This window comes from Oryctolagus cuniculus, chromosome 7, assembly GCF_051225735.1.
Source record: "Oryctolagus cuniculus isolate XC-2025 breed Fujian yellow rabbit chromosome 7, ASM5122573v1, whole genome shotgun sequence".
Classification (NCBI taxonomy): Eukaryota; Metazoa; Chordata; class Mammalia; order Lagomorpha; family Leporidae; genus Oryctolagus; species Oryctolagus cuniculus.
The window spans coordinates 101,126,039-101,152,709 of record NC_142873.1 but is presented as its reverse complement, the minus strand read 5'-3'; the positions used below and the strand labels follow the sequence as shown (position 1 = coordinate 101,152,709).

Below are 26,671 nucleotides of genomic sequence, written 5' to 3'. Positions count from 1 at the left end.
AACACAATAAATCTGAAATAATGTAGTTTATCTGGTTATCATTGAAAGCTATGAAATACCCTGGTATTCACATTCCTGAAATAAAAGGAAATGCCAATTATCCTCAACTACTCATTGTCTAAGTCCTTAAGTGGCTACTATTTGATTGAAAAAAAAAAATCCTCCCCTTTTCCTTTATTTGAAAGAGAGACAGAAAGAGAGAGACAGACAGGGGGAGACCTCCCATCTACTGGTTCACTCCCCTAATGCCTGCCACCGTAGGTAGGGCTGGGCCAGGTAAAGCCAGATCTTCCACGTGGCTAACAAGGCCAGGAGATACATTAGCAGGAAGCTGGAACTAGAGGTGGAGCTAGGACTCAAACCCAGGCTCTCTGATATGGAATGCAAACATCCCAAGTGGCATCTTAACACTTGCAAAATGCCTGCTCTAGTGACTATTATTTGAGAATTTTTTTTGTTAACTCTCCCTGTCAGTTAACTGAATTCACCTTAAAATAAATCAATATTCCTCAATGTGCACTCCTTCTATCACTTCTGTCACAATACCCACACAATGTCACCTCATCTGAAATGAATATCCATATTTCTAAATTTTCCAAAATGAAATTTCTAGGTGCTTCCTACATTTCCATCCCCCCTTTTAATTGTGTGGCAAACTCCTTCTCTCAAATGCCTTTCAGGCAGCCTGAATATTAGCCATTAACAAGGGAATATTGGTTGTTTCAATTATATAAAAAGCTTATCTGATTCGAAGGGTCACTGAAGTTTTCGACCCTCCTCCAAATAGAAAGGATATAGCTCATGTAAATGATTCAGTTGCATTACTGGCTTTCAAATGACAATTAAATTGAGTGTAGGATGGAGGCAATCTTCCTTAGGACTATTTCCTCTAGTGAGTAATAAAATGCATCAGGTTTTTATCATATAGAGGGGCAATTGACTTAATAACAAATAGACACACTGGAAGAGACCTATTCTGAAGTCAGGTATATAAATCTCATTAATAACAACAACAAAAGGATGAAGTATTTTCTCTATAGACATTTACTAGAAGGATCAGAATTCAGATAGGCTGATCGGTTAATGTTCCTCCATTAAATCCATCTTAGTATATAGCATAGAATCAATATTAAACATATAACAATAAATGTAGAAATTACTTAGTGCAGATAGAGAACTAGTGAAAATTTCTTACAGAATCTTCATATGATAGTAGAAACAATTTATCAGAAGATGTGGGAGAGGATGATTTTTCATTTTTAAAATACACTTTTGGACCACAGCTTCCTCTCTGTATTTTTATTTATATTTGATTAGAGAAATCTGTTTTTACAAAATTTTAGAGGAATAGAGAACTAGAAAAATTCAGACTACTTCCTCTCATTAGGCCCCTTTAAATCTAATTTCGTATGCACAATAAGTCTGCTGATGTCTTTATTTAAAAAAAAAATAGATTTATTTATTTGGAAGGCAGAGTTACAGAGAGAGGAGGAGAGATAGAAAGATCTTCCATCTGCGGATTCACTCCCCAGGTGGCTACAACCACCCAGGCAGGGTCAAGTGGAAGCCAGGAACTTATCCAGGTCACCCATGTGGGTGCAGGGGCCCAAGTATTTCCATGATCTTCAGCTGCTCTCTCAGGTGCATTAGCAGGGAACTAGATTGGAAGTGGAACAGCCAGGACATAAACCAATGTCTGTATGGGATGTTGTTATCACAGACCATGGTTTAACCACTAAGCCACAAGGTCAGTCCCATCAATATCATTCTTTAGGGTAAGACTGCTGATTTTGTAAATGAATTCATGTTGATTGCTTCATTTTGTCATCAAAACAATCCTATTAGGCAATCATAAGCTTCTCCATTCAGATATAAAAAAGATTAAATCCCAAAGACACTAAATACCTTGCTTAATGCCACAAGGCACAGAAGGCTTTGAAAGAAAATAATTCTTTTGACTCCAATACCAGTTCTCTTTCCATTCCCTCTATGTTACCTTAGATAATGCTTGGAGGTTTATAATTAGCCTGCTAAGTAGAGTCCCTCTTTCCAACATCAGTGTTAAAAAGATTATGATGATTTGCAATGTAGTTCCCTATAGGTAATTTTGAGGTTCATTCCTTAGAAAGATACAGTAGGCTTGCATTAATTCACTGAGGAAATATATCTACCTTCACTCTTGTTCTTTTAATTAAAAGGTAGACTATTATCTTTTGAGATATTTTAAAGACATGTCAGTCTCCAGATAAAGGGAGAAACGTGATGATATATTGAGAGCTTGTCAATGACTTAAGTTATCTGTATCTTGGAACAAACCATCCAGAGGCTATGCCCTTTGGTCATGTATGTTTACTTATTTCAAAGGGTTTATTAGGTTTTCACTGGATAAGACCAATAAAATGCATTTTCTGCCTTTTAAAATTTTATTACCATTTCCAGAAAAAAAAATCTAGGGACTGTTTGCTGCTCACATGATGGCATAATTTAAAACAAATGAAATCAAATACAATTTCACTTTGGCATGAAAAATGGATAGTGTCTCTGAAGCTCTAATACACAAAAGGACTAAGTTCCATAAATGACTATATTATGCTTCCTATGATTCACAAAGCAGAAACAAAAAAAATTAGAGACTGATCAAAGAGAGTTATCTGAAGAAAATAGGATCAACATATTACACAAGAAGACTGGAGACAAGTTAGGAAAAGGACTTTTAATAAACATAAAATCATAGTACTCGTGTTTTTCCAGAAACCAATGAGCGCTGGTTAACTGAAAATAAGATATGCCCTATCCAAACACATTTAAATGAAAAATAAAATGTGACTAACGAAGAAATCATGTCTATAATTACAAAATCTGGAATAGAATTATCTGATGGAACATGCAGGAAGATATCTAATAAAGGAAACACTTGTCCCTATTATCACTGTTATTGAGATACCACAAGTGTTCACTGAATAATCATTTAGTAACCTTAATCTCGACTACACTACTCAATGGCCAGTTATCTCAATGGAAAAGTACTCCTAAATTTGTACAAGTAAACTCAACAGCGATAGTGTCCCTGATTTAATATTTTCACTTAAATTATCTAAACTAAGGTTTCTTTGTGACGCAGACATGGCAAAAATAGTACACATTCTTTGTGTAGTTATAAGTGTATGTGACAGCACACCTGAAGCTCTTACATATGCTCTTCCATGATGCCCACACTTTTGAAAGAGTATTTATTCATAATTCTTTTCTCTAGTGTCCCATCTTTGACTACCACTTGAGGCCCATAATGTGCATTATTTCCATTCCCTGTGCTTAACTTCATCTCTGTCTTGTAGCAGGTACCCTTGTCTTGTGTAGGAAATTCAGTTCTTTAGATAGCCGCAACATTACTATTTTAAGTTTTTTCAGATAAGTTCCTATTCCTTGCTTAGAAGAAACAGCTAATTATATTTATTATTTTCCTCTCCATTATTCTGATGCTATATTCTTTAAGTCAGATCACCATGAAGTAACACATTTGGACTAGATTATTCTAACCTTTTGCAAATAATTGCTTATCTTTAACATTCTTCAATGATTAACACAGAAAGAGGCATTCAAGTTCTGTTGAAATCAAATACAATTTCAATTTAGTGTCCCATATTTATAGACACATGTAAAAATGCTTTTAAAAGCTCACACACAAAAATCAATAACTCCCGATGAAGTGGTTTGCTAGCTTGCTTTGGACAACAAGCTATTGTGTTACTCTCTTTGCTAGTATGTGCAAGACTTTACTGAGCTGCTACTGATTTTCTAAATGTTTATTGTTTTTATTCTGTTAAGAAACTTTGATTGTTCCCCAAAGTTTACTTTAAAGTTTATGTCATGACTTTGTGTGTATATATGTGCACATGTATATAAATTCATGTATGGATATTATAGGACAATGTAGTGAGACAGAATGTAGTGTATTCTATTTATGAAATTCAGCTTATAAGTAGATTCACAGCTATGAAATACAAAATATCTTAGAGATTAGCATATACTTCCCTTTTAAGGCGTGAGAATGCAGTAAAATATTAGTATTATTATTCTTTGTTGTTTCTGGTCTTTTATCTTGCATCCTTGAACAAAAGTAAAATCTAATGTGATTGAGAAACACAATGGTTTCAATTTTTATTTCCTCTATAATAACAGTTGGACTTTCAGAAAGGTCAGTAATGAGCATATCAAGATCTGCTATTTTAATCTTTCAAATTTATTTACACAGTTTACTTATTTCACATCTAAAGCTTAGATAGTGCTTATTATAGTTTAGATTGCAGTATAATTTGAACACATCAAGAAAAGTATGTTACTCAGAACCGTGGATGATCAACATTGAACACAATGAATCCTCGCTAAGAGTATAAGAGGATGTGCTGAGATGTCTCTGAAGATCAATACTATTAAATCACACATTTTCCCATTGTTTGACTTTCCAAATTCCAGACAGAGACCTTACTGATTTTATTGACAACTTTCCCCCTGTTGTTTGTTTCTTATGCTTTCTCTCCCTTATTGGATGTTGATCAAACAGTGACTATGCAGGAGTTTTTCACCCCGAGCTGCTTCTGTGGCTGTCACTCAATGGAGGCCCCCAGGTCTCCTGGGCAAATGTGCCAGCTCCTGGTTCCTTTTCCAAGAAACAAAAATCCTGTCTAACTCTTAAGTGGCTACATAAATTGGCTCAGAGCAGCATTTTTCCCTGTAGAGAAGTTTAGAGATACATTTTCTCTAACAATAGAAAAATATAGTCAAGGATGTTTCCTTTCATAATTCTGTAGTAAAAAAAGATTCTTGACATAGATATGGAGGAAACTGTGTGAAAGGAGAAGTTATCTTAACATGAGAGCCTGATTTTTTTAAACTCACAGAATTCAGAAGACATTTACTAGTTGGTTTGTTGAATGGTTTACTGAAACATGGAAAATGAAGAAAACCACTGATATATTAAAAATTAATTGAAGAAGAAATTGAGAAACAGTTTTCTATTAGAATTAAATAATATATTGGAAGTACTAACCATGAAACCAGGTACTGGATTTCTAAGATGAAGCAGGATACCTTGTTCTGTGTAATACTGAGAAGATAGCCTCTACCAAAAATAGATCCTTTCGAATATTAGGGGTCAGTATTTACTTTTGTAAAAGGTCAAAAGTAAATGTTTTCTTATATGCAGGGCATAGGTTCTCTGTTGCAACTATTGAACTCTGCTGTCACAGCATGGAAGAAGCCAAAGGAAATTAATAAACAAATGGATATGGCTATGTTGCAATAAAACTTCATTTAAAACAATAGACATGGACTTTTATTGTCCCACAGACTTTAGTTTGTTGATCCCTGATTGACAAGACATACACAACTTTGGTTTTACTGACTAGCCATATAGAAAACAGATAAAGATGAATATCTGACAGAAGATTATCATCTATCCATTTTTAAACAATATTGTGTTTTATTTTAAGCTTAGGCCTTGCTTACTATCTTTGCATTATTTTATCTTTTGTTTGTTAAATATAGTAAAGATGACAAAATTCGGTTTAATGTATTTGTTTTCTTAGTAAAATAATACATCCTTCACATGAAATCATTGTCCTAGTTTATGAATCAAACATTATGGAATTGATCATTAGTGTACTGTCTCACATTCATAACTACTGGAATTCACTTAGGCAATCTTCCTGATAGAGGTTATGTATTCTGTATTACTATTTATAGCAATTTGGGAGTCCACTGCTTAGTAAAGTCTTAATTCTATTTTGCAATGGTTCTCTTTGTTGAAAACTCTTCTAGAATCTTGGCCATTTTTGTGTGAACATCTTCCCATAATGGTAAGTCCATGAGCCATAGATTCTAAATCTACTTAGCAGTATATTGATGTAGCCAGTAATTCAAATTCCTTGCAGTAATGACTGACTTTGAAATTTTTAGAATTGGATGTGAATTCTGAATCAGAAGCATACTAATTGTTGTCCTTGGGAAAATTACTAAATGCTAAGAGCTCCTAATTCTTTAGTTCAAAAATGCAAATAATATCACCTGTAATATGAGTTCTTCTTAAATTTGATTAAAAAATGAAGAAACAACATTATAACACAGTGGGTTAAACCTCCACTTATAATGCTGGCATTGTTATGGGTGCTGGTTCGAGTCCTAGCTGCTCTGCTTCCAATCTAGCTCCCTGCTAATACATTTTGGAAAAGCAGTGGAAGAAGGCCCAAGTACTTGGGCCCTTTCACTGACATGGGAGACCCAGATGGAGTTCTAGGTTCCTGGCTTCAGCCTGACCCACCCTTTGCTGTTGTGAATATTTGGGGAGTGAATAGCAGGTGGAAGATCTCCCTCTCTCCCTCTTGGCCTCTTCCTTGCTCTCTGTATTTAACTCTGCCTTCCAAAGAAACAAACCTTGAAAAAATTTTAAAAAGAAAATGAATGTAAATTACCTGGCAGACAATAAGTACTCACAAAAGAATAATGTTAACATATTTTTACCTATGGTAATAGAAGGGAAAGCGATCATATCATTACACAAAGTAACCAAGAATTCAATTCAGGTTTAATCATTCATTAAACATTTGTGTTGGTCTCATAACATGTCAAGTAAGCAAAATGAAGATCAAGATAGAAGTAAGATACACTTATATATCTATACTCCAGCATAGATCAACATTGTTGTTGCCTATACCCACATGATTCCTCAAAAGTGACAGTGTAACAGGTAAAGCTTCTGCCCGCAGTGATGGCAACCCATACGGGCATCGGTTTGAGTCCCAGCTGCTCCACTTCCGATCCAGCTCTCTGCTATGGCCTGTGAAAGCAGTACAAGATGGCCCAAGTCGGCCGGCACTGCAGCTCACTAAGCTAATCCTCCGCCTTGCGGCGCCGGTACACAGGGTTCTAGTCCCGGTCGGGGCGCCGGTTCTGTCCTGGTTGCCCCTCTTCCAGGCCAGCTCTCTGCTGTGGCCAGGGAGTACAGTGGAGGATGGCCCAAGTCCTTGGGCCCTGCACCCCATGGGAGACCAGGAGAAGTACCTGGCTCCTGGCTTTGGATCAGCGCGGTGCGCCAGCCGCAGCAGCCATTGGAGAGTGAACCAATGGCAAAGGAAGACCTTTCTCTCTGTCTCTCTCTCTCGCTGTCCACTCTGCCTGTCAAATAAATAAATAAATAAATAAAATAAAATAAAATAAATAAAGATGGCCCAAGTCCTTGAGTCCCTGCAACCACATGGGAAACCTGGAAGAAGCTCTTGGCTCCTGGTTTCGGATAGGCACAGCTCTGGCCATTGAGGCTGGCTGGGGAGTGAACCAGCGGATGGAAGACCTCTCTCTCTCTCTGTCTCTCTCTCTCTGTCTCTGTCTCTCTCTCTGTCTCTCTGCATCTGCCTCTCTGTAACTCTGCATTTCAAGTAAGTAAATAAATATTAAAAAAAAAGTGACAATGATCAGTGAGTGATAAATCTCAGACATCTTTTACCTATGTCTGAATACTTGATCCAGGATAATAATATCCACTTTTTCTTTAGTTATCTCTGTAAATCATATAGCTAGATCCTGCCCTTTCTCTTGCTCGGTATTCGGCCATGGTACTAAGACTGTCTTTTGTGGATTGTTAATAAGATTCTTCCTCTGACTGTCTAGTCATTGTACATCCATCTTCGTTTTCTGAGAATTGACTCCTGCATCTTTAGTCGCTGCATACAAACTTTGAGGGGTATATTTCAATTTGTGATTATTTTAGAACTCTGAATGGAAGAATAATTTTAAAATAATGAAATAGAAAAGCAGCGAATAAGAAAACTGATGTTGAAAGACAATCTGAATGGCATATCTTAATCTAAGCATGTTTTATGTTTAGTCTAGACACCATGATTAAAGATGATTATGTCAGGGCCTTAACAAGCTCAACATGTGTCCTTCAATTTAGTGGGGTTTGGAGAAATCACATTCTATTCAACCCCCTCACATCTGATTACCCCACCATCTGTAAGAAGAAATCCTAGAGAGGATAAATTTGCAAACGGAAGCCAAATAAAGGTTGTGATCCTACTGCATTATCAAAATATGTAAGTCAGAATTTTAATTCCACCTTAACAGTTTAAGATCACTGCTTTGACTGTGTATGGTCTTAATGCATAATAGAAGCAACATTAAAGAGACTCAATATACTTGAAGGTATTTTACAAATGAATTAAGTACATTATACAAAGTTTCTTTATTGCATTGTGTTTTTTTTTTTGGTTGTATTTCTGCATTTTTCTTATTTAAAATAAACAAGTATAGTCCCACATCAAAGTACCTGAGTTGGACGACTGGCTCTGGCTCCTGTCTCCAGCATCCTACCAGTGCAGACCTTAGGAGACAGTAGTTATGTGCAAGTAGCTGGGTTACTGCTACCCACGTAGGAGATCTAGGTTGGGTTCCCAGCTGCCAATTTTGGCTCCAACCCAGCCCAGTTGCAGGCATTTGTGGAGCAAACCAGTGCATGGGAGCTCCTTTTTCTACCTATATCTCTTTATCTCTTTCTCTGCTTGTCATTTTTTTTTAAATAAGCAAGTATATAAGGGCATTGTATAGTCATGGTAAATATGTATTATGAGAGAACTACCCATAGATTTCTAAAGTGTTTGTTTTAATTTTCTGTGGATTTTTAGAAATATACTCGTATGTGTTATGCTATAAATCAGATTCTACAGGTGTTCAGACAGAGGTCTTTTTTTGAACTATCTGGAAGCTATACCCAACAGCTTTGTTCCTTCTTCCTGATTAACTCTGTGGCTCCAGCATATGCTCTGCCACAATTCAGAATGGTGATGGGAGCAGGTGGCCATGTGTGACGGCTGCAGTGCAAGAGAACACCTGGGAAGAGATAGGCTGACTTTTGCAAAGACTGCACCTCCTGCCACAGCCCGCGGGGCAAGGGAAAGAATGGTGATTCCTTTGAGCAATAAACTGCCAAGTGACAGTCCCAGTCAGCTGCAGCAGACGCCTGGGGTGATGAATTGGGCATAAAGCACACAATTTCAGGGCAAAGCAATGGAACAGAACTAAAAGACATAGCATGTTATCAAAGAGAGGAGGCTAGAAGCTTTCCTGAAAGAGCAGGGACTGAGGAAGTGCAAGTTCCTCAGAAGTGACAGGAAATGTTCCGGTGACAGCGCAGAGGACAGGGAGCTTGCCAGCAGCTCACAACACACACTCAGAGCTCCTCATGCATCCTCTACTGTCCAACAGAAACCTTTCCGTCGGGAGATTGGGAACAAAGCATAAAAGAGAAGCAGAGGCCACTTTTACAGCAACTACTTCTGTTTTTTTTTTTTTTTTTTCGATGTGCTGAACAGTAAATGTTCTATAATTACTATTGCTTATGGGTCTTTCAACATAATTTTTTTTCTGAAATTAAAACAATATTTCCCCACCCCCTTAAGTTGAGGGAGGAACTTTAGTTGAACAAGAATAACTTTGTATTGATCATTGGATGACAAATACATTAGTAGGTTACATTATTTGTTTCTATACTATTCTACTATTTCTTAAAAAAAAAAAAAAAAAAAGCCCCCTTGGGCCAAACACAGTGTTTTTTTTTCCACTTTGCCACAAAACTTCCTGCTTATTCACTGCTCCCCTCAACCCACTTTGCATTCCATATTTAACCCTTTCAGTGTAACTCCAGTTCTCAGTTTCACTGAAACTCCTTTTATCAACGTCAAAAATGGTCTCCGAATTGCCAAATACAGCAGAGCTTTTTCATATGCATTTTATTCTGTCTTTTGTTACATTTCAACTCATTAGATGGCTTTCAAATCACTAAAAACCTCTCCTCCTGCAGCCTCACTCTCCTTAGTTTTCTTCTGTCACACTAGCAACTCTTCCCCAGTCTCTTGTTCTTGTGATTTCCAAACCCTCAGATGCTGATCCTGGCCCCTCTTTTGCCTCCTCAGCCTTCTTTGGACAGATTTTCAAACATGATTCAGTCTGTTTTTTTGTCCTGTCCTTGAGATCAAGTCTCATATATCCAATTATTCACTGACATTTACACCTGGATGATTAATATGCCTTATGAGATAACATGGTCAAAACAGAAATTTTGATTTTCCTTTTGCATATAATTTCCCTCTAGTTTACCTTGTCTCAGTTAATGACATGTCTGTTCTCCAAATTGATAAAGCCAAGAACTAAGAGGCATTTCGCATCTTCAAGCTACCAGAATCCTTTGGTTTTACCCGTCATAATATCGAGTTCACAGTTAATCCTCCTTATCTCCACCGTGACCAGCTTTGTTAAAGTCAGTATCTCTACTGCCATAGTACTTACCGTGACTCTTTGGTCTCCCTCTGCAACTCATTCTCCTCACAACTCCCACACTCATCTACTAAAAATTATATTCAAACCATGTCATCTATGTGCTCAAAAACTTTTCCTAGCTTCTGGTTGCAACTGAGGGGAAAAAATCTATACTCACCATGACCTACATTCCTATTTGATCAGCCCACTGACAGGTAGGTTCCAATCTTGCCTTAAGCCACACTTTCTCCCTATTCTCAGTTAGTTCCAGGCACACTAACTTCAGCCTGGGTGTACAGCAACTCTTTTCCTGCCTTCAAGCATTTACAAACGCTGTTCCCACACAATTACAATGCATAGCACTACTTCCCTCAGCAAATTCCCATTCTCAAATTTCAAGGCTCATTTTAAAAGACAACTCCTCAAAGATGCTGTATTGTTGAATGCACCATTTCTGGTTAATATGCAATTGTTTCCCTCTTCCCATTTCTCTTACAAGGTTGTAAATTTTTTGGTGATGGTAGCTGTATTTTTTCCTTTCACCACTATATACTGAATGTCCTACATTGTCAGACAAAAATGTACTCAGTACTTGCCTTTTGAAGAAAGATGTAAGACAAATATTTATGCTGCAACCACTAATAATGAATTAGGGAGTTTTCACTTAAGTGATTCATTTTTGAAAATCATGTGAACTAGATGGAAAGTTTTCATCTCCTAATATATTTTACTATGATGAAATGAAATATCTCTCCTGCTTAAGACCTGAGTGATATCCAAGAAAAATACACATTTGTAATAATACTTATTGATCATTTTAGACAGCCTAATCTAGTGGAAATAGTCAGGATATGACTAAAAAGAATTGGTTCTCTCATTTGTTGCCTGTTGATTACATTTCAGTCAGCCTTTTTCCTTCTTTACTTACATTTGAATCTGTAAAAAAATGTCATCTAAGAGTTTCTTTAAGAATTTAATATTTATTTTTGCATATCACATTTCAATAAACTAATCTGTAGGATGTCTCTATACCGTGGGTTTACATATTAAATAAATAGGATTTCTCATGCAATTTTCAATTAAATGTCTCAAAAATATCTGGTCTTTACTGAGTTAAATGGTGAGAGTTGTGATGCCACTTTATCTTTACAGATGTGTGTTTAAAATCCATAATTATTCCTTGCCCTGTCACAAAAGGAAAAATGGAAACCACTTCCATGAAATACCCAGTTGTACTCAACTCCCCAGAGAATCTTGCTCTCAGAGTTCTTTCCTTCTCTTCAGAGGGCTCCTTTGTCCTGTAATTGAATTGAATTTGCTCCTCGTCCCATTCCTCCCAGACAGCTTCTCATTTGAGAGCTCTGAAGATGTATTACACTAATATAGCGTCAGTATGGCAATGCTATGATGATGCATGGGGGGAATATATCTTCAGAGCTTCAGTACTGTCCAGAAACAATACAGCTGGTATTGGATTGCATTCAAGCCTAATGCAAAAAGAAACATTCAAAAAAAATTTGGCTTAAAAGGAAAGTGGAAAAAAAAAAAAAAAACCCTGAAGAAAGAGTCACTTTAATGAATTCCATGGTCCTATATACTTTGAAGATCTGCTTTCAAGACTTTAGTATGGGTTGTTTCAATTTATAAAATTATGCAATTATATTCCATAAATTTCTGAACTTTCCAATGAAATACAGCTTTAGTTAGACAAAAAGTTGTTTAATGATCTACTTTTTAAAGAAACCATTTCACTTTACATTAAAAGTTCACATGTAAGAAATGTTGAATACTGGGGCCAGTGCCTTGGCTCAGTAGATTAATCCTCTGCCTGTGGCGCCGGCATCCTATATGGGTGCCGGGTTCTGGTCCTGGTTGCTCCTCTTCCAGGCCAACTCTCTGCTGTGACCCTGGAAGGCAGTGGGAGATGGCCCAAGTGCTTGGACCCTGCACCCACATGGGAGACCAGGAAGAAGCACCTGGCTCCTGGCTTTGGATCGGCGTAGCTCTGTCCTTAGTGGCCATTTGGGGGCTGAACCAGTGGAAGGAAGACCTTTCTCTCTGTCTCTCTCTCTCTCACTGCCTAACTCTATCTGTCAAATAAAAAAATAATAAAATAAAATAAAAAAAGAAATGTTAAATACTAAAATCACATTTTTAAAGAGTATGCTAATGATTTTTTTAAGATTTATTTATTTATTTGAAAGAGTTACACAGATAGAGAAGGAGAGGCAGAGAGAGGGGCGGTGGGGGAGGGGGAGTCTTCCTTCCACTGGTTCACTCCCCAGCTGGCCACAATGGCCGGAGCTGCGCCAATCCAAAGCCAGGAGCCAAGAGCTTCTTCCAGGACTCCCACACGGGTGCAGGTGTCCAAGGACTTGGACCACCTTCTACTGCTTTCCCAGGCCACAGCAGAAAGCTGGATTGGAAGTGGAGCAGCTGGGACATGAATCGGTGCCCACAAGGGATGCCTGCTCTGCAGGCAGTGGCTTTACCCACTACACCAGAGCGCCGGCCCCTAAAAATCACATTTTCTAAAATTTTGACTTCTTTCTTATTTATTCGAGAGAGATAAGGAGAGGGAGAGCTCTTCTATTTGCTGGTTCACTCCCCAAATGCCTGCAACAGCTAAGGCTGGGCCGGGCTGAAGCTTTGAGGTGAGAACTCAATCTAAGTCTCCTATGTGAATGGTGGGGACTCAGGTAGTTGAGCCATCACCTACTGCCTCCCAAGTGTGGCCAAGATTCAAACTCAGGCATTTTAGTAAAGGATCTGGGCACCTCAAGTAGTGTCTTAACAGGTATATGAAATACATGCCCACAAATACTGCTTCTCAACTCTTTTGGCAATCTGACAAAATTTGTCTATTACTATTTCATGTACATTTTCATTATGCTGGAAACTATTTGTTCACTCTCTTCCCATCAGAAAAAAAATACCCCTGTAGCATTTTTGTAGAAGGTGAAAGCACTGTCCTCAGATAGAAAATATTCTCCACAATTTTTTGGAAGCTAACAGACTGGAATTAAGTCTCACAATAAAGTAAGATTAGAGAATTTATAATCATAACATACAGAAGAACATGTCAGCATTACATTCACAGCTTTCTGGTCACTGTACTCTTTATATCCTCTTACCTGGGCTTTGTTTAGGTTAGTGATTATAAGAATGTCTCCAAGAGACTTGATGTCTTTATTCTTATGGTGACCCTTGGGAATCTATAGCTGCGTGAAGCACTCTTCTCTGATTCATTTGTACAGACATTTTTTCTACAGCACAAATGCAACTAAGGAAATATGCTCTTTAAGATAATGTACCCCTTCTGCAACACACTGTGTTTCTTTTCCTTGCCTCTCTCTCTCTTCACCCAGGACTTACTGTAATCAGAATAAATAATTTAAACTTTTGTTTCTAGAAGTCATTCAGAGAGTTGTTTGGTCAACATTCCCACCTCTATTTTCTATGTAGAAGAAACAAAATACAAAATAATGTCTCACTACATCACATTTACTTGATTTCATTACCTAAAAACACAGTATTTGTCATTATGGCTTCAAGAAACTTTCATGTAAAAGTGAAATGCCAGAAAAACTTTAATAACAACCATGATTCTGAAGCTTTGGAGATGGGTAGTGCTTTAAACTGTACCTGTAGCATTTCTTGTATAATAGCTTTGTGATATTATTCTTGTTGTCATCTCTGTTTTGCAGATAAATAAATTCGCAAATGAGGCAAAAAGTTCTTAAGAAATTTGCCCAGGTTAATACATGAATAAGCAACAGAAAGGTATTTGAAACCAGTAACTTGAAATACTAATAATATCCTTTTAAGTGCTATGTTATATTGCCTGTATGCATGGTATTCTAATAATTATGAAAATATTATTAGCTTTTTCTATAACCTCATTGGGGAATGATTTAGTAATGTTGGTTATACATGTCAATAATTACTAGTCATGTTAATTTTCTTAATACTTTAATGCAAGTATATTAATCATGTAAAGTCTTTACATTATGAGTTATTACATATAAAGACTTTCACACTCTAAAATATCATATATGATTTCACAAATACTTACCAAGTGCCTACAATATAGCTCTTATTGCCTGAAAAAAAGTACTTATCTTGCTTGAATCTTAAATAGATATCACACAAAAAGTGAGAATACATAGTGTTTATTTATTTATTTATTTTTATTTTTTGCCAGGCAGAGTTAGACAGTGAGAGAGAGAGACAGAGAGAGAGTTATAGACATTGAGAGAGAGACAGAGAGAAAGGTCTTCCTTCATTGGTTCATTCCCCTACTGGCCGCTATGGCCGAAGCCAGGAGCCAGGTACTTCCTCCTGGTCTCCCATGTGGATGCAGGGACCCAAGCACTTGGGCCATCCTCCACTGCCCTCCTGAGCCACAGCAGAGGGCTGGACTGGAAGAGGAGCAACCGGGACTAGTACCCAGTGCCCCAACCGGGACTAGAAACCGGGGTGCCGGCGCTGCAGGTGGAGGATTAGCCTAGTCAGCCACGGCGCCGGCCACATAGTGTTTATTATAGTTTTATTTCTGTAATCTAAGATCATTATAATCAATATGATTTTCCACTAGCAACGATTATTCTTAATTATATCCTAGTAAATATATTCCTAATATGTTTACTGGAAAAATATAATATTAATGCAAGCTAGAGTGCAAATCAAATCTAATGGCAGTGCATTCCTTTTGAGTGAAGAAAAAGGGACATGTGTTCTCTCACACTAGAGGTCAAACTCCTGTAACAATAACTTACTGCAATCCAACCATGTGGTCTTATCTGTAATTGTCAAGGACACTTTAAGTTCTGAATTTTAGAAAATCATTGTTAAGCTGCTTTCTCTTTCTTAGCTCACATTTATTTCAGTAAGAATCCAGGAACAGCACATAAACCTAGTAGCCTTGTTTGTACATAAAGTGGCTTTGCTAGGTATCCCTTACCTTTTGGGGGTGCTACAGTTGGAATATTTCCACTAAATTCATGCTGAAAGTTAATCACCACTATGAGGTATTAAGAGGTGGGACTAGGCAAGGTCTTTAAGAGGTAATCCTTCACAGATTAATGGATTAGTGGGTCAATGGGGTCGCTCAGCCCATGGTTCTGTTATGAACGGCACTTGGCTCTGTCACTAGTATCTAACCATCTCACCCTGTGAGATGCCCTGTATCACCTGAGGACTTCGTAGAGACCACAACAGAAAGAAGGCCATCCCTAGATGCCTGCCCCTTGATCTTGGACCCTCCAGCCTTCAAGAATCCAGATGTAAATAAACCTTTATTCTTTGCAAACTACCCAGTCTGTGTTATCCAGTTACAGTAACAGAAAATGGACGAAGCCGAGGGGAGAAAAATCAGGTTGTATCTTCATTGACTATAAGGCACACCCGGATTCAGATTAGTATGTATGACTTTTGTGGTCCTTCATCATAAATGTGGTACATGAAGTTTACACTTCACATGAAAATCAGTTAACATATTAACAGATGTTAGAGAAGTGCTCAATTAATAGTATTTAATGTAAATATCAAAGGTACTCTTTTTATATGTTTACTATGCCTATGGTGTTCTTTCTGGATCCTTATGGTCTAATATTTTGAATTTACTTTTAATCCACTGAATCCTATCTTAGTATGAATTAGCATGAAATTTATAATTAATGTAAAAACTGCATTTTCTAACATAAAAATCTTTGAATAAATCCTTAAACCATTTAAAAATGATGATTATGCAATACCCTTCACTATTACATTTAACATGACATTGAATTCACTGAGGGAAACTCAATAACAAATCTGTTTTCCAAACTTCAAAAGCATAATATTAAACATTATCTTTTTACCCAATTCAATCCACTATGGAGAGATATAAACTGCAGTATCATTATTTTTCTAAGGCCCACCTCATTTATAAAAGTAAATTCTAAAAAAAAAAAAAAAAGATATTTTATGAAATGCTGGGTGCATTTTGGTTTTTGTTTAGTTTGGGTAAACCACTTTCCTCTGAGAATAGAGAACTATCATTTATATTGATCCATCACACTATCAGCCTCATTGTTTAGTCTTATATTTGTCTTAAAATCCTGAAAATATCTTGCTTTCTATACTTAAGTAGTAGGCATTAACGGTTTTGAATGCAAACAATTTAACATAACCCACCACTCACTCCATAGAAATGGAAGGACTTTGGAAACAGAAAAATAAAAGTTAAAATTATAAACTCTCAGAATAAAAAGTCAATTTTAACTGCCTATATAAATTATTGGTGTGCAGTCTTATGGTAAAAGATTAACTTGTCATCATTAAGTAGATTCATTCATTATATAATTATCCATTATGAAAAACCATTATGGAAATTGACAAAAACTCCAAATAGAGTACAACTCTACAATGGAACTGGAACCACAGCTTGCGACCTGAAGATCTGGTATTGTTAAAATGTCATCAGCATAAATTGCTGGTTTTACTGAATTTCTTTCTTCCTAACACCACAAAGCAAAGTGTAGTGTCAGGATTGCAGACCAAAGCAAGATTCTGAAAGGATTACAGGGTTTGGGTGACAGGCTTCCAGCATGAAAAGAGCACACGCCCAGCCTCTTCATCAGATCACCCTCAGTGTTGGGCAAGCACTCAAGCACTTCAAACAAGAAAAGGGGAAACAAAATGGAACTGAAAGTACTAACGTTAAGTAATACTTTCTAGTTTGTACCTGCGATGACTTGAGCTATATTCAGAATTATTTTAAACAATAGATTCACCAGATTACATGGTTTTTAGCTGATAATTTTCATCTTTTATAATCTCCCACTTTTTCTGATAATTAGTAATTAACCTTTTCTGTCTAAAGATTGTATTAAATAATTATGGAAGTTTCAGCGTGCTAATTTTTTCTATCTTTCATTGAGAAATAAAATATCTATGGTAGGAGTCAGCAAATAGCTTAGCCTTTGCTGGCCATACAGGCTCTGTTGCAGCTACACAACTCTACTGTTGATGTTCCGAAGCATCTATCGACATATAGACATTATGTAAAGGAATGAGTACAGCAATGTTCCAAAAATCCTTATTTACATGAAAAGGCAACAAGCTAGTCTGGCCCATAGACCTTACAATACTGACTTAAGGTCCAAAGAATACCTGGCTTTGTTTACTATGTTTATCCTGAAAAAACTTTCATTGAAAATTCTCAAAATCCTTATAATCTCCTGATTTGGAAAAGCTGTTGGATTCTTGTTAGCTTATGTTATTTAACTCACAGCAATACTTATGGAAAATACTAAAAGTCCACTTCTTATTTTCATAAGTTCTATATTTTAATCCACAGATTCAAAATAATTGCCTTATGGTCCCTTTTAGAATATCTGGTTGTTAAATAATGACTGAGCTATTTTACTAAACTCTATCCCAAGCAAAAGATATTCTTATGGAATGAAGGAAAAATCAAAACATTTTCAAATCAGGAATGCTAACAGAATTTTTATCTAGTTGACCTAAAAGAAAAGAATGTCTATATAGAATTTTCTAAATAGAATTGCAATTTTCTACATAGAATAGAAACAATACAGAATGGGCCTGGGATGGCCCTGTGGTGTAGTGGTTAAAATCCACTTGAGATGTGTGCATCTTATATTGGACTGCCTGAGTTCAATTACTGGCTCTTCTGATTCCAGCTTCCCACTAATGTACAACCTTGGGAGAAAGCAAGAGAAGGCTCAAGCAGTTGAATCACTCTACGGATGCAGGCAACGATGATTGAGTTTGCAGCTCCTGACTTCAGTTCGGCCCAGCTGACTGTTGAGGGCATTTAGTAAAGGAACCATTGGTTGAGAGATAATTCTGTCTATCTGTCTGTCTGTCTGTCTCTCTCTCCACTCCCAAGTTTCCCCCTCATTCATCCACTCTGCCTATGTCTTTAAAATAAATAAAAATAAATGAGAATTTTTTTTAAAAAGTGTGAATCATATCAAGAAGAAAGAAAGAAAAATGATCAAATTTAAAAGATGTGTATACAAAGTATTTTTCTTGAGTTTTCTAAATTTGGTTGGCAGGAAACAAAAACTTATACACTCACCCTGACTGTTGATGAGCAACTTGATATGTCATCCGTCTTAGTATTTTTTTTTGTTTGTTCTACTTAATACTTTTGGTTGAATACGGTAATCAATACACAATTCTTCATAAGTGCTGAAACTTAACTGAAAAATGATCACTGTTAAATGTAAGAGTGGGAATAAGAGAGGGAAGAGATGTGCAATTCAGGACATGCTCAAGCTGACTTACCTCAAACGGTAGAGTTAGAAATATACCAGGGGATTCCAATTCAATCCCATCAAGGTGGCATGTACCAATGCCATCTCACTAGTCCCAGTGATCAATTTCTGTTCACAATTGATCATAATGATAGGACTAAGAACCAAAGGGATCACATAAACAAAAATAGTGTCTGCAAATACTAGCTGATAGAATCAAAAAGGGAGAGAACGATCCAACATGGGAAGTGAGATACACAGCAGACCCATAGAATGGCAGATGTCCTAACAGCACTCTGGCCTCATAATCAGCTCTTAAGGCATGCGGATCTGGCTGAAAAACCCATGAGAGTATTTCAGGCATGGAAAGCCAAGACACTCTGGGAAAAAAAACCAAAACAAACAAACAAAACAAAAACAAACAAACAAACAAAAAACAAAAAACAACTAAATGAAAGATCTCTGCGAGTGAGATCCCAGTGGAAAGAATGGGTCATCAAAGAAGGAGGTACCTTTCTCCCTTAAGAAGGGAGGAGAGAACTTCCACTTTGACCATGGCCTTGTCTAAATATGATCAGAGTCGGTGAACTCAGGGGGCTTCCATAGCCTTGGCAGCTCATGACAAGAGCCTAGGGTGATTACTGACACCATAAACAAGAGTGTCAATTTGTTAAGTCAACAACAGGAGTCACTGTGCACTTACTCCTCATGTAGGATCTCTGTCCTTAGTGTGCTGTACATTGTGATTTAATGCTATAACTAGTACTCAAACAGTATTTTTCACTTTATGTTTCTGTGTGGGAGCAAACTGTTGAAATCTTTACTTAATGTATGCTAAACTGAGCTTCTGTATATAAAGAGAATTGAAAATGAATCTTGATGTGAATGGAAGGGGAGAGGGAGTGGGAAAGGGGAGGGTTGCGGGTGGGAGGGATGTTATGGGGGGGAAGCCATTGTAATCCATAAGCTGTACTTTAGAAATTTATATTCATTAAATAAAAGTTTGAAAGCAAAAAAAAAACTTATACATTATCGCATTACAGCAATATTTTATCACTATATAGAAAAAAAATAAAAATAAATTTATTTTAAATGAGGCAGAGTAATAGAATATAAGAGGAGGCACATTTCCTATACATCCCTAGAGCTGGTAATAGTTGAACACTTTTACACTATGATAAGTTATTTATTTACAAGGTACAGTTAGATTGAACATAAATACAAAAGATAACATGCTACTGAGGATCTAGAGGAAAGAAAATCCTTGTATACTTTTAATGGGATTAATGGGAATGTAAATTGGTACAGCCATTGTGGAAAACTGTTGAGGTTCTTTAGAAAGCTAAAAACAGAAATATGTGATCCAGAAATTCTACTACTAGGTATATATCTGAGGAAAATGAAATCAATCTGTGGTTCTACTCCTGTGTTTATTGATACTCTCTTCACAATAGCCAAGAAATGAAATAATGTAAGTGTATAGCAACTGAAGGAAGGCTGAAGAAATGCAGTACAATGGAGTATTATTTAGTAATGAAAGGATGAAATCTTGTCATTTGCAACAACAGTGAAGGAGCTAGAAATCATTATGCTAAGTGAAATAAGCCAAGCCCAGAAAGACAGTTATCACATGAACTCACTCACATGTGAAATCTCAAAAAGCTAATTTCATAAAAGTTGAAAATACAATGGCGGTTACCAGAGTCTGGAAAGCATAGGGAGAGGAAGGGATGCAGAAAAGTTGATTAATAGATATTATATTATAGTTAGATAGAAATAAGAAGCTTTGGTGCACTATTGAAAAATTAGGGTAGTTATAGAAAATGATAATGTACTGTATATTTTTCTTAAAAAATAAAACAAATAAGAAGATAGAATTTTGAATGTTTCATCCTAAAGAAATGATAAATGTCTGAGGAGGTAAATATATTTACCCTGATCTGGATATACATCATGTACAGATTTATTAAAATATTGTATTATACCCTATATAAATGTACGTTTTATGTGTCAGTTAAAATTAAAATAATGGAATACAAGGAAAACTTCTAATGAAATAAACTGCAAAGAGCACATTCAAAAACCTCAGAGAGAGTGTGGAATCTGGAAAATATGCTGAAATAACCCCTAAGAAGGCAAGAAAAAGAAAACAGAATCAAAAGTAAGAGAGGGCAAGCATAAAATAAGAAAATAACATGTCAGACTTAAGTGCTAACAGATGAATAATTAAATTAAATTTAAATTATCTGAATACACCAATCAAATAGAGATTGGCAGAGCAGATTAAAAAATTACATGCTTTCTCAACATACAAGAGACTCACTTAAAATATGAGTATACAACATATGTACATTGGAAATTAAAAAGATGGAAAGAACCATTATTGTTCATGGAAGTTTTATTTGTCATTATCAGTAAGCAGTATGGTTACTAAATATGATAAATAATCCAGGATTGGATTCTGTACTAGATTGAAAAATATTCTAGAAAGGTAACTATTGGACCAGTTGACAAAATTGCAATATAGATTATTGATTGAATAAAATCATAATGCTAATGTTAAATTTGCTGAAGTTAGAAATTATTGTTGTTATGTAAAGAGAATGCCTTTAATCTTCAGAAATGCACACTGAAATATTTAGAGATTAAAAGACCAAGTTGTATGCCTCAAATGATTTATATAAACACACACACACACATATATGTTCACACACATGTGTGTGTATATAAAGAATTCTAACTTAATAATGATTCAACTTCCAATTTTTTGGCTTTATGATGGTGTGAGACTTGTACACATTTGGTGGAATTCATATTTCAACGTCTGAATTTTGATCATTACTGAGCTGGTAATATTTCTCAAAACTAGCTTGACTGCTAGGCTAAATGTTCACATCCTAAAACCTTGTATTTGAAATTAATTGCTACATATAGAACAGAAAACTCAGTGTAAGTAATGTGAGGAAGTTCATATGTCAAGTAACTTCTCAGGAAAGATGTTTTTAGTGAAAGTACCCATTCCAACTGGCTAGAGTGATGTTTGCAATGTGATTGAACCCACGGCCTTATTTTACTGCAGACTAGGGAAAAGGTCTACTATGTTTCTTTCTGTGATCACCCATTTGTTACTGATTTTTAAAACAAGGTTCAGTTATGAATAAGCAATAATTACCAAAGAATTGGTAAAACAACTAAACAAATCACATGTGTGCAAAATCTTGCTGTGTTTGAGCAGGTGTTTGGCCTATTAGTTAAGATACTGGCTGGGGCACCCACATCCCAAATTATAGCACCTGCATTTTATTCCAGGTCCTCATGTAGGAGACCTGAACTGAGTTCTAGTCATAACTTCCCACATGGGATAGTAGGATTGTGTTTATAGTTACAGGCTTCAAACTTTGTCCTGGCCTGATTCAGTGAGTCAACCAGAGGATGAGAGAGAAGTCTCTGTCTGCCTGTGTCTCTATCTTCTGTCTCTCTTTCTTGACCTCTCAGATAAAGGAAATAAACACTAGCATTGCTTCTAGTATTGGCATGTAGAATACTTATTGTCTTTTCTTTACACCAACACTGTTCATATGTTGACTACTGTCTTGAGGCATATTTTCTCCCATGATACAGAAAAACAAAAAAGAACTTAAAAAAGTGATGTTTCATTGAAATCTTTACTTAATGCATACTAAACTGATCCTCTGTAAAAAAAAAAATAGAAATTATCAACTCCCAACTTGACTCTCACTGGGATTAAACATGACAATAGGTCTGATCTGATTTCATCATCATTTAAAAAAAATCATCTATTATTTTTCACTTTATGTTTCTGTGTGGGAGCAAACTGTTGAAATCCTTACTTAATGTATACTAAGCTGATCTTCTGTATATTAAGATAATCAAAAATGAATCCTGATGTGAATGGAAGGGGAGAGGGAGTGGGAAAGGGGAGGGTTGTGGGTGGGAGGGACGGTATGGGGGGGAAGCCATTGTAATCCATAAATCGTACTTTGGAAATTTATATTCATTAAATAAAAGTTAAAAAAAATGCAAAAAAAAAAATAAAGGGGAGAGTGATCCAACATGGGAAGCGAGATACTCAGCAGACTCATAGAATGGCAAATGTCCTAAACAGCACTCTGGCCTAAGAATCAGCCCTAAAGGCATTCCGATCTGGCTGAAAAGCCCATGAGAGTATTTCAGGCATGGAAAGCCAAGACACTCTGGCAAAAAAAAAAAAAAAACCTAAATGAATGATCTCTGTTATTGAGATCCCAGTGGAAAGAACAGGTCTTCAAAGAAGGAGGTACCTTTTTCTGAAGGGAGGAGAGAACCTCCACTTTGACTATGACCTTGTCTAAACAAGATAAGAGTCAGAGAACTCAAGGGGCTTCCATAGCCTTGGAAACTCATGACTGGAGCATGGGGAGATTACTGAGGCCATAAACAAGAGTGTCAATTTGTAAAGTCAACAACAGGAGTCACTGTGCACTTACTCCTCATGTAGGATCTCTGTCCTTAGCGTGCTGTACATTGAGACTTAATGCTATAACTAGTACTCAAACAGTATATTTCACTTTGTGTTTCTGTGGGGGTGCAAACTGTTGAAAGCTTTACTTAATGTATACTAAACTGATCTTCTGTAAAAAAAAAAAAAAGAATAAGAAGAAATTATCAATTCCCAACTTGACTCTCACTGGGATTAAACATGACAATAGGTCTGATCTGATTTCATCATCATTTAAAAAATCATCTATTATTTTTCACTTTATGTTTCTGTGTGGGAGCAAACTGTTGAAATCTTTACTTAATGTATGCTAAACTGATCTTCCGTAGATAAAGAGAATCGAAAATGAATCTTGATGTGAATGGAAGGGGAGAGGGAGTGGGAAAGGGGAGGGTTGTGGGTGGGAGGGACGTTATGGGGGGAAGCCATTGTAATCCATAAGCTGTATTTTGGAAATTTATATTCATTAAATAAAAGTTAAAAAAAAAAGTGATGTTTCTTAGGTAAAATATAAACAGATCAGTGCTGCTCCTTTCAAATATAAATATATAAATTGAATAAAAGCTAATAGAATTATTAGACATACTACTTAAGGTAGAGAGTCCACTATGTTGTACATTTGTATATAGATCATTAACAAATTATAATTTGTAGTTGTTGGGAGTATTTATAAAAATATCCACCCAGCCTACTTATTCACTGAATAGCAGTTAATATTTATGCTAATTTTACTCATTTGCTCAATATGACAGGATCAGAAAACAAATCTACGCACAGTTTAACTTATAAACCCAATCTGTCTTCTGCCAGCTTCATGATGTTATCCATTATCATTATTCTAATAACTTCACTAACCAACATTCCTGCTATTTAATTAAACTAAAATGTATCCAAGCACTTAAAAATGAATAATATGCATAATAACAAGTGCTACAAAGAATTGAATCCAAAATATTAATCTTAAATTATATAAAAATGGAGATTATGAGTTTCATTCTTACAAAAATTATATTGTCATATCAGATTTAAATCCACAAAAAGATGATTAAGAATCAGCTATACATTTGCATATCACTTTATATTTTTATGTCTATTCTCTTATTTAAGTCTAACAAAATCCAGGACACACAACTCGTCAAAGATATATAATTATAGTCAGGTAGGAGGAATAAGTTCCAGACATCTATTATAGTGCATAATGAACACAGTTAATGAACATATATTGTATAACTTAAAAAATGTGAAAAGTAGGTATTGAGAGTTATCTATGTGAGATAATTTATTTCTTTATTAGCTAGATTTAACTAACTCACCATGTATAAATACTTTGAAACTTCCTGTGATACTTGATAAATACATACATTTTGATTGTAAATTAAAAGACAGCCAGGAATTATCATTCAATTTTTGGAAAGCAGGAAGCCAGCTGAGAGAAACTGGGTCTTAGAGTTTTGTACCAGAATTAGCTGAATTTATGAATGATGGAGTCAGTTTAAGAGCGCATTTATCTAACTGCTAGTCCCAAGGTTGTTTCAATTATACCCAATGGAGTGTCTTGCCATGAACTCATTGCTCATGTACCAGTTTTTTTGATTTTTGTATCAGATCTATGGAGTGAACTGTTAGCAGTTAAGAGCATATTCATACTTCAGTAACAATTATGGGGACATAAGGCATATTATATAAGTATATACTTATACTGATTTTCTCTCACATTGATAGTTATACTAAGCATGCAGTCTGAGTAAGTCTTATTACTTACTGAATAAATGAGTAACTGAAAGGCACATAAGGATGAATAGTATTAAAGAAAAAAATAGCAGATAAAATAGTGCTCCAAGTGTGTTCTTCCTATGCCTATATTAATAATATGTGCTTTTTTATTTCATTAAAAGCAATTTCATCACAACAACCTTGTCAGAATTATTTCTACAAAAACCAAAACAAATAAAATCAAATTTCAATTATCAGAAATGATGTAGGCTAGGCTCATTAAAACACCACTCTTACTTCCAAGGAAGTCTCAAAGCTATGTAGTTCACACATCTATATTTTACTCAATTTTATAATTTTTAGAATTGGCCCGTAGAAACAACCCTGTTTGATGATAATTATCAGCAACTTCCAAAAATTGACATATGTTGTGAGAAGCTGTGTACTATAACAAAAACACTGGCAATCCCTTAATTTCACCTACTTATGTTATCTTGAACAAGTTACTTAAATTCTTGGGCTTTTAGATCCTGTGTCAGTTAAATTCTAACCCCAAAATCCTTGCTTGTCAACTACAATTTGAAATTAGACTCAGCAACCTCATCATTTCCATAATTTCATTCTCCTCTGATTACTTTAACAGTTCATGCTGGTGTATTAATACATGAATGCTGACTGAATAAATCCCCTCATATTTAAATGAAGATGTTTTTCTTGTGATGTTTCCATTTGAACCTTTTATCAATTGAATTTTGATTATTTAGTATACTAAAGTGAACCTAACCTTGACTAAGAATCAAGAGACAAAAATTCTATTCTGGTCTTGAACTGAAACTTGATGTAACTATTGTGTTCTGCAGTGCTTTTAGATCTAAAGGGGAAGTATAAAAATATGCATCCTGCCCACCTCATGAAAAATAAACACAAAATTAAAAAAGTTAACTCTTAAGTTCTGAACAATGAGGTTACAGAAGAATAATGAAGAGCACAAGCAATACCGATACATTCCTACATTACCTGATGGGGAGATGTGGCGCCAAGAAATGGAAGGCTCTGGTTTCCCAGTGGCCAAACAAGTAAGGGTGACATTGGTTCCTTCATTGATGGTCATATCACTTGAGATGTCATATATCTTCGGAGGAACTGAAATGCCAAAACATGCAGTGGTCAGAAAAGAAATATAAATTTTGTTGAACTATAAATGATTAATTTCATGATACAATGCAATAAAGATATGATGATGAAATGTACATATGGCCCATGGTCCTCACCTAAAAAGACGAATTCTCCAGAACCTTGAAGACTGTGAAATCTTTGTTAATTGGACTTATTTATTTTATAACTTTTTTTTTTTTGCCAGGCAGAGTTAGACAGTGAGAGAGAGAGACAGAGAGACAGAGAGAGACAGAGAGAAAGGTCTTCCTTTTCCATTGGTTCACCCCACAAATGGCTGCTACAGCTGGCGTACTGCATGGATCTGAAGACAGGAGACAGATGCTTCCTCCTGGTCTCCCGTGCAGATGCAGGGCCCAAGCACTTGGGCCATCCTCCACTGCCTTCCTGGGCCAGAGCTGAGAGCTTGACTGGAAGAGGAGCAAATGGGACAGAATCCGGCACCCCAACCGGGACTGGAACCCGGGATGCTGGTGCTGCAGGTGGAGGATTGGCCAAGTGAGCAGCAGCGCCCGCCTATTCTATAACTTCTAAAATTTATTTATTTGAAAGGCAGAGTGACAGAGAGACAGAAGGGGGGAGGGAGAGAAATTGAGAATGCTTTCATTCTCAAGCCAGGAGTCAGGAACTCCATTGAGGTCTCTCTGGGTGGCAGGGACCCAAGTATTTTAGCAATCATTTTCTACCTGCCAGGATGCATTGTCTGGGAGTAGAT

At 36.2% G+C, this 26,671-nt stretch overlaps 1 protein-coding gene across 2 annotated transcripts in view; it reads right to left on the bottom strand.

Moving 5' to 3' along the window:
• NEGR1 (neuronal growth regulator 1) overlaps positions 1–26,671 on the bottom strand; it is a 947,630-nt gene that overhangs the window by 356,263 nt on the left and 564,696 nt on the right. For both annotated transcript variants that reach the window (XM_002715922.6, XM_070078258.2), the window contains exon 3: positions 25,801–25,926. In XM_002715922.6, the coding sequence (XP_002715968.1) occupies positions 25,801–25,926 (126 nt within the window). The remainder of the gene's footprint in view (positions 1–25,800; positions 25,927–26,671) is intronic.